This window comes from Coturnix japonica, chromosome 1 (assembly GCF_001577835.2).
Source record: "Coturnix japonica isolate 7356 chromosome 1, Coturnix japonica 2.1, whole genome shotgun sequence".
Taxonomy (NCBI): Eukaryota; Metazoa; Chordata; class Aves; order Galliformes; family Phasianidae; genus Coturnix; species Coturnix japonica.
This window is the reverse complement of record NC_029516.1, coordinates 125,286,574-125,295,807: the sequence shown is the minus strand read 5'-3', so window position 1 is coordinate 125,295,807 and position 9,234 is coordinate 125,286,574. Positions and strand designations below refer to the sequence as shown.

At 44.0% G+C, this 9,234-nt stretch overlaps 1 protein-coding gene across 1 annotated transcript; it reads right to left on the bottom strand.

The window, feature by feature from the left end:
- Window positions 1-1,334: 1,334 nt before the first annotated feature.
- LOC107307945 (collagen alpha-2(IV) chain) lies at window positions 1,335-9,101 on the bottom strand. Its single transcript, XM_015851440.2, has 8 exons — window positions 8,963-9,101; window positions 7,371-7,532; window positions 7,141-7,239; window positions 6,402-6,548; window positions 5,717-5,833; window positions 4,736-4,927; window positions 4,136-4,422; window positions 1,335-2,700 (listed from the first exon to the last, which is right to left on the bottom strand). Exons 5-8 carry the CDS (start codon window positions 5,745-5,747, stop codon window positions 2,446-2,448), a joined length of 765 nt encoding a protein of 254 aa, XP_015706926.1. The 5' UTR covers window positions 5,748-5,833; window positions 6,402-6,548; window positions 7,141-7,239; window positions 7,371-7,532; window positions 8,963-9,101; the 3' UTR covers window positions 1,335-2,445.
- Between the last annotated feature and the right edge of the window lie 133 nt (window positions 9,102-9,234).

The following is a 9,234-nucleotide window of genomic DNA, read 5'->3' as shown; positions in this document are numbered from 1 at the left end:
GGAAAGCCCAACACTATTCAGACTGAAAGCAGAGCTAGTGAGTGTCTTGAAAGTGATGCTGTAGTGAAGCAGAGGGCAGAGCTGCAGTCTGCTGCCCGGATAAGATGCAGCCAAACCCTTAAAGGGGTGATTGTGCACCCTGTCTGCTGGCAGCAATTGGATACCGCCTGTTACAGGGGCATGCCTACTGCTGCTGTTCTATTTCCAGCTGCCTTGGACAAGCCCAGTCATGCAGCGTGTAGTTGACAGAGTTGGTTGATACAGTGTGAAAAACATTGATGTCACCTGGCTGAGTTGCACTGATTTCACTAGGGCTGTGCTGGTGCAGCAGTGCACCGCTGCCTGTGGAGGGGGATGTATCCCTGCTGACCTTTCTCCAGACTCAGCAGTATGTCACACTTCGGGGTATTTTCAAACAGCAGAAGCCTGGGAAACAACAGCACTATGTTTAGAACCCTATGTTTGTAAGGGGTAAGCGCATGGATCCGGAGCACATGACGTACACTAACTAAATATGAAGCTTCACACACACGTGGCATGATATTTTTTCCCCCCCCTCCTCATTTCTTGACCCGTGCCTTTGTTTTGACTCATACTATTCTGGTGTATGGTGCTGAGCAAACAGCTTGCAAGAGTCAGAAATGAGAGAGGAAATGCAACTTCTGGAGAAGGACCCATCTGCTGAATTCCGCTAAACGAATGAGCTGCAAAAGAAGATGAGGCAAGGTGTCAGCCACTGGAGTCTTGAATGTGTAGCTGTTGCTGCTGACACAATAGTTTTTTTATGGGTTTGCATAACCTCAACTCAAATTCTCTTAGAACATTTCAGCTGCTGCATTGCAGGCATTGCAAGCTGTAAAAATCCCCAGTGATGTAACGTTCAGCTGCCCGCAACTGTGGCTGTCTAGCATGATCTGGAAGAGGCAAACTGGTGACTCTCAGGTGTTCGTCAACGCAACCTGTGTGCGATCTGAAAGGATGGGTAAATGTGGAATAGATTTGGCTGATGCAGAGGGCAGTGTTTGCAATTCAGAAGAGCCGTCCAATACACATTTTATAGGAAACCAGAACCGAAACCTATAAAAAAAATTGGAATGATCAACAAATTTATTTATGACACAGTGAGGATGGAATGTAATTACAAAAGCCAATAAGCACCCGAAGCAAGAGAGAACCGGTGACATTGATATCAGCAATGATATTTCTCTTTGATTTCAGTTTTTGGTGTTTGGGAATATATAACCAGACTTTGCCAGGAGGAAGAGAATAATTCTTCCCAGCCCTCTCCTGCAGCAGTGACAGACAACTTTGGATTCAATTGCTTCCTTCTCTAGAAGGGAAGAGCTGGTTATTTGGGGCATTTCCCAAGCCTGGCGTGCAGTGACACAGTTCTTTATGGGAAGAGATGGTGCCAAATAATGTCCTGCTTCCTTCCCCTTTGCTTTCACAAGGAGGGACTCTGGCTTTGGAGGAGTTGCAGCAGCACACGGTCACTACCTGTGGTGAGTGGGCTGCTTTCAGAGGGGAAGCGCTGCAGTGCAAAACCACTCAGTGCTGTGAATAGCATCACACAGGTGAATGCCCACAACACGGCGGACCTTTGTAATCACAGAACCATGGAACAGCCAGAGTTGGGAGGGACCCATAAGTATCTCCAAGCCCAACTCCTGGTTCCACTGTGGAGCACCCAACATTCAAACCCAAAGTCTGAGAGCACATCTAGAAAAAAAATGGCCAGGCTTACAAAACAATATGCTGATGATTATCGTATAGTCTCCTAAATAACACAGGAAGAGACTGCATTTTGTGGTCACTCAACTGTGGGCTTCTCTGTTTCTAGTGATGAAGTGCTAGGAAATTGTGAGGCTTAATACCCCCCCACAAATACAGTAAAAAGCTGATTGCTCTGAGTGTGTTGGAGATGCCCGATCATAAAACAGTCACAGAAGTCAGGTTTTAATGCTGGATGTAAGCACCTTCCACGTCAGAATTACGCAAGGCTTTAATGCTCAGTGTGATCAGTGTGTCAGTTGTTGGAGCTGTAGCTGTTAGTGTTTAGTGTTGTGACAAATACCATGATAGAAGACATGTATATATTATCTTAAGGTAAATGCAGTGGGTATCCGACCATGGTAAGCTTTTATTTCTCAAAGTTTCTTGTGTTTCAAAGGCGTGAGTATTTGCAACATCTGTTAGAGTAGCACAACATATATATACGTACTGTATAGCAGAACACAGCACCAGGTCTGTGTATTCAACTTAACTTGTGTTATGCTTAGTTTGCTTTTATACGCTTTTAAAAATTAACTTTCCGTTCCGCTTTTGAGGTAATAAGTTAAAAAAAAATAAGCACCAACATGATTTATTCAAATGTTTAAACATCCTAGAAGGTTTCACTGTACAAGTACTAGATGGTAAGCAGGTTCCTTACGCTATAAAAGGCTTCTATAAATTCTTCATGCAGACTTGACATCTGCTGATGTGGCTTCGGATGAGTCCTGCCTTGAGTGTATCTGCTGAGGGCTTGCTTTGGAAGGACTGGTCGATCGTAGTGAGCCAGAAGCTGTACTTATTGGCAAAGTAATGACAGGTTCCACGTGCCCCATTGCACTCGATGAAAGGAGTAGCCCTGAAATCTTCCAGGCAGCTTCCAGGAGATACCAGCGACTGTCCTCCACCTTCATCACCGGCCGCAGTGTGCTAAAGGAGACAAGGAGAGCAGCGTTCAGAGCACAACCTCAGGCAATGCCATCACAAATTATGTATGGGAAGACAGGAAAAGTGCTAGAAGTGCTCCTAATTCTTAAATCCAGAGTGGCTGATCCTGCATCTCTGTAAGACTGAAGGGTCTGGCTATGCTTTACACCAAGGAACTATCTCAAGTACTGACACATATTCCTATGCTCTGTGTACACCTACTCTATATCTCTAAAAGCTTCCTTTTTGCTGGCCAGAGCTTCTCGTCCCTCTGCAAGGGACCTACACCTTTCTAGGAAGCACTACAGCTGTGTGCCCTTTCCATGTGAAATCTTACCAATCTGCAAGGCTGTTTGGGCAGGAGTCCATGGTGACTCCTTCATGATTGTGCCTTACCCAAGGGAAGGAGGTGACAAATTTCAGCCAAGGAAGTAAAACAATATGTAGCCTGAAATAACCACAAGCGTGTTTTACTTCTCTTTCAGCAGTGACATGAGAAGCAAAAAAGAATGTGTATGTCAAACACTTCAGTCACTTGGAATGTTAGATGGGAAACTGCAGGTCTGAATCTTCTAAAACACTTTTTATTGTATGTTCTGAGGTGCTGGCAGACTTTGTCCTGGCAAAAGCTTCTTGCTGAGGTGACAGCTTTGCCCTTAACAGTGCTGAATGTTTACCTTCACAAACAATTAATCCTTGGCATTCCTGGGAAGGAACTGTGAGATTGCCAGCAGGGGCTTTCCAAAGAAGCAAGAGAAGAAAGGTCAAACATAAGGCTGGTCACACAGAGCAGAGCTCAGTGCTGCCCCTGCACTCCCTGTGAGGAGCTGCAGCCGCCATCAGGCCTCTCCTCAGCTCGTCTGCTATGCACTGAGTACGCTGAGGGGCTGCAGCTGCGTAGGGAGCATACACTGAAGATTAACTTTGAAAGCAACAGGAGACTCTCCAGACTGTGAAACATTTTTGTGTCTAAATCTAAAGAGCAATTTTTTTCATTGTCCAAAAGAAGGGGATATATATACATATCTGTATGTATATTCTTTTACTCCAGATCAGCTTCTTAATAGTGAGGTACATCCCCGGCTCTTTTTCTAGCTGTGAAAATGCTTTGTAGGCTGTGGTTGCACCTCAGCACAGTTTTACCTTCTAAGCCACAGCTGTCCCTGTGTTCTGCTCTCAAACACTTTTTCTACATAAAGACTCCAGGTGCTATTCTAACAAAGGACTCCAAATTGCTATTCTGGCCATTTTCTCTGCAATTCACAGAAATTTTGCTTCTTATTTCTGCTTCCTAGGAATGACTTTTGTTGTTCCCCAGGACCCCAGGATGAAGCATCATTTCGATGTTACTGAATCTAAGACAGAGCAGCCTTCCTAGTATCTAAGACTCATACTGAAATCTAGTGCTATACAAAACGTGACACTGGAGAACAAATACCATAAGGAAGGAATATCCAATCCATAAACTGCGCCAGCCTTCGGGGCAGCGAGGAATAGAAGCTTCTTGGCTATGGACAGCAATTGCCACAGCTGGGGCCTCACAAACAGAGCAGCGGCTGATATATGGCCTAATTTCTTCTTCTGCCACAGGCATCATTGGAAGGGGTGCTGTAGTTGAGAGCCAGTAGGATTTGTCATTTCGATTTGCATAATAACAAATATCCCCAGGGTTACAGTAGAGGAATGGCATCGTACTGAAACGAGCCAAGCATGAGCCAGCCAGCCCTGTTAAAAAAGAGAGAAAAAAAAAAGAAATTATGGCAATCATTCTTGCAGAAGACAATGCCTGTGTTCAGTTTGCTGCTCCTTCCTGAGTGAGTGTCAATAAAACCTTGCAGTCCATAATGTGTCACTGGCTTTACAATTGCAAGATCTCTCTCAGGGACACTCTATGGAGACATACAGTTTTTATCTTCTCTTTTTGGTGCTTCCTAAGCTTGCATACTGTAATCCAAGCTTTTTCTAAGTTCCATTTCCTTTTCTTCTTTTCTGTCAGCAGCACGGATTTGAGGCTGCTGCTAGCAACACCCACACATACCTAGGTCCTGGTTGTGTGCTTTCTCTTGCCCCTCGAAGTACAGGAGGCTGTAGCCACTCCAGAGTTTGTTCATGCCAATCGGGCACATTGGCTCTTGGTCAGACTGGCTGTGCTTCACCAGCAGGTAGCCAATACTAACGCTGCGACCTGGCATACCTGGCAGCCCGGGGCTACCAGGGCGGCCTGGCTGGCCTTGAATGAAAGAGAGAAGAATAATACAATTCAGTTTGTGCTCCCACAAATGGTGACTGATATTCCAGTTAAACTGCCCACGAGCAAAGATTAATTGCAAGATAATTCTTACGGTAAGTTATTGTAAAAAGCTGTAGCTATAGGATTAGAACAGTTGATTTTGAAGCAGATTGGTGCTGTAACAGGCTCCTTGTTTCCTAACATGGTGTATTTCACTATCAGAGCCAGGGAAAGTCACAGATAAAGTTCTGATGAATTGTAGCAGGATTTGTGCAATACAGATGAGGATCTGTTTCCTTTACAACATTTTCTTAGTTTAAGATTAACCAATAGCTCTTCAATTGCTTGCATTTGCTTCATATGGTTATGATTATGCTCTGCAAATACATTTTTCTCTTTGTACTTGGCTTATTAAGATGGCAAACTTGCTGCTCTTAAACTGGATAAAGACACAGGTATTTTTTTCACAAATACAATCCCTTAAACATCATCTATCCAAATATCACCTACTCAAGCATTGCTTAAGTGCTAGCAAAACACTGTGCTGAAATAAACCAATATGAAAATACACTCAGATCAAAAACTTTCTCTCATGAGTTGACTGCCATCTACACCTATCAAAACTCAATTTGAAAACAGTGCATCCTCTTTTAAAAGTTAGAGGTGTCCCTTGAAGAGTATGTGAAGACACAAGCTTTCTCCAGCCACCCCATCCAGTGATAATAATTACAGAACAATTTAAAGCAGTGAAATTGGAAAGAGGGAAGAAATGCTGTGTGAATCTCTTACCTTCAAATCCCACTGGACCTTGAAACCCCATTGCTCCTTGTTCACCTCTGGATCCAGGAGGAGCTGGAATGCCACCTCTGCCCTGGAGTCCTGGTTCTCCAGGTAAGCCTCTGAGACCTTGCACCAACAACAGTGATGAGCACAGTGACTTACTCCGTTAACATGTACTCTATGTGAATATGTTAGGTCCAATCTGCCAGGTTTACCAATTGACACTTGAGAGCAAGTTCTAACTGCTCAAACAGAGCACTGAATTCATTGGAAAATTAATGGGATCAAGACTACATGACATCCACCACCTTAATCTTTCATTCTTGCTACCAACACATGTTTCTAATGAGACCAGTGGCAAGAGGTGCACTGTATCTGGTCTATGTGTCACTACATTTCCTGCATCAAATGCACACCCACAAAGATGAGTTTTTCAGTGACTTTTGCTCTTGATTTAAGTGACTGTATCCATATCTGATGTTGCTTTGGCTGTGCAGATTTCATCAACAGTTCTCTACTGTTTTACTTAAGTTCTGAACATTAGGAGGCAGAAGAAAGGCAGGCCTCTAGCTTTGAAAAGCTTGACTCTCCTTTCTGACTCATATCATTTTGAGTTGAAGAGAGCCAAAGCAGTGCACTGGTGGCCTCACTGTTCACAGCAACTGAGCTTTTGTTCTAAGTGTGCAGTTCCTACCTGGATCTCCTGGTGGACCTTGAGGTCCTGTATCACCCGGACTTCCCTGAGGTCCTACATTTCCACGGGGACCTGGTGAACCTTGCTCAGCAACCAGCCTTGGAGGAATTGGTGGCAACCCAGGAGAGCCTGGAGGGCCCTGAAAGCCTGTGGTAAGAGATGTGCAAGAGAGGGACTGTTCTGAAGTGTCTGCAGTACAATTCCTTGGCTAAAAAAGATTTTTTATATTAGGAGAACATATATGAGGGTGGGGATTGTTTTTTATTGGGCAGCATAAAGATAAGCTGAAGGAAATGAATGGTGCTACTGCTCCCCTCAGTTATGACGTAGGAGGCTGGGAAGTTTCCCCCCAAAAGCCAACAGCTCTCTGAGGTGGAGCATCATCTTTTTATGGGCTTCTGGAAACACAGATAAGTGATGGTATAGAATTCTAAAGAGCCAGTATGTATACTCTGAAGAATTAGTTTGTACAAGGAAATCTCTTTTTCTCCCCTTGAAAGTGGCTCTGATTTTGGAGTCAGTACTTGGTATGAAATAGATTCGTTAGGGCAGAAAGTTGATGATCTACACTGAATTTAGACACTGGAATTTGCCATGGGTCACACAGAGTCATGCAGGGCTGGAGGACTTTGGAGGCCTTCTAGTCTAACCTCCCGCTACAGGCAGGACCACCTATGTTAGTTCCGTGTGGACACAGAAACTTTAGAAGGAAGTCATGCATCTGACTGCAATTACTCACCAGTAAGTCCTCTATCCCCCTTGGGTCCAATGGGTCCCAAATCACCCGGAAATCCTACTGTGCCAATAAAGCCAATGACACCTTGTTCACCCTTACGACCTTTAATGCAAAAGGATATATGGCGTTATTGTACTTTGACATGGATCATATGAATTTTGAAGTCACGGTACTCAAACTGTCATAGCATAGAGGGCTCCCCTATACAGATGATCAGCATCTCCCATCCTCACCTTTTGGTCCGGGATAACCAGGAATCCCAGGTCTCCCTGGTAATCCAGGATCACCTCTTGCCCCTTTGGGGCCAGCTTGTCCGCTCACACCTGCTCGCCCACTTTCTCCCTTGCTTCCCGGTGGAGCTGGTATTCCAGGCTGCCCGTGTAGTCCTGGATAACCTGTTTAGAGCACATTCAAGCTGTAATCTGTTCATACTGCCTTAATACCTGCACACAGATGAAAGTAGCAGCACTAATTATGTCACATCAGGTTTTATTTCTTTAATTTAAGCAGGGAGTTCATGCTCAGTTATCTAAACTCAATCTGCATCCTGCTCTCAGCCTGTTAGTGGCAGAGGAATTAGAGCATAGCGTTCCCACAGCTCATGGTGTTGTCACAGCCTTTGATGGGCTACCTCTGCCCAGCAAATGCCCCAGTTCACCAGGTGCCTCCCTGCTTTGTCCTAAATTTTCCAAGTAAATAGAGAGAAATCAGCAGAGAATACGTGATTGGTGCCAGGTGGTAAATATGCCAAGGACTCAGTGTTCCATGTACTTTGGTGCTTCAGCTGAACACCTGGATACAAATAACTGCTTCACTCTTTTGGCAGTTATGGCAACAGCTGCTTTTTCCAGAAGTACCTATTGCCTGAAGCTAAACTTGGCAGGTTTCTGTTAGCTACCTCTGCTGCATGAGAAGAGAAGAAATGGACTCTGTTTCCAGGGAAAAAACGATTTAATAACAATGGTTTTCAGTGGGGTTTCTCTCATGCTGCCTGTTGATGTTATTGGATTATGTGTGGATATAAATGCAAGATGCTTATGGCAAAGTAAAAGAGCCACGCTATTCCATATCAGCTGGCAGGTGGTCTTCCTGTTCCTATCCCACTCTCTTCACTACTTCTACTGATTTTTTAATGAAATGACTGCTTGGGGAGTGGGAAGCAGCATGCAGAGTCAGGCCAACTAACATACTCTTCACACTTGGAAACCCAGGTATTTTGTGAGTTTCACAGATAGTTTGCCAGCTCTAAGTTTTTGCTGAGTTCACATTTCAGTTTCCACACAGCACATGGATGTGTACGGATACACCTGCAACTTCTGCTACAAGTGCTTCGCAGTGAAGTTTGAAATGACTGTGCAGATCAACAAGCAACAGGACTGTCTGCTTCTGAATGTACAGTCACAGGTTGGCTCTTTCATGTGTGAAAAGGGCAAGCTCACATCATGGACTTCTAGAGATGAGAAAAGATAATGCTTTCTTATGTAATTTCACATAGGAAAAAGATTGGGAATGATTAAGAAAATATTCTGCAGATCTGCAAGTCCACCACAGATCTAAGATTTTAAAGCTATTTTAGTGCTATTTGCATGAAAAACAAGCCCTTCCATCAGGACATCCTGCAATAACAGCCTTTTGCATACAGTTCTGCCCCCTGTTTTTGTCTAACTGGGAGCATCACAGCATTCTGTCTTCAAGGAGCATTGAGAAATACACTTTGGTGTTCCATTTCATAGAGATACTTTACTGCATAAAGACTGAAACAAACCACTGTTGCTAATTTTTTACTTAATCTCTTGTTATCTGAGGGAGACAAGGCATGGATTACCTGGCACTCCATCTAAACCTGGGGAACCTGTATCGCCTGGATATCCCGATATATTGGAAATCCCAGGAGGCCCTGGAAGTCCATCCTGCCCTGGAATGCCAAAGGGTCCTTGGACTCCTGAAAAAGAGAGAAGAAATAATCAGCACTGCAAGGAAAATAGACGCTTTCAATGAGAAGGAGTGACTTTTTACTAAGTGCAAAGAATGGTATTTTCAAAGTGGAAATACCTGCAGTTCCCACTGATCTTTATTTTTTCTCTTTTTTTTTTTTTT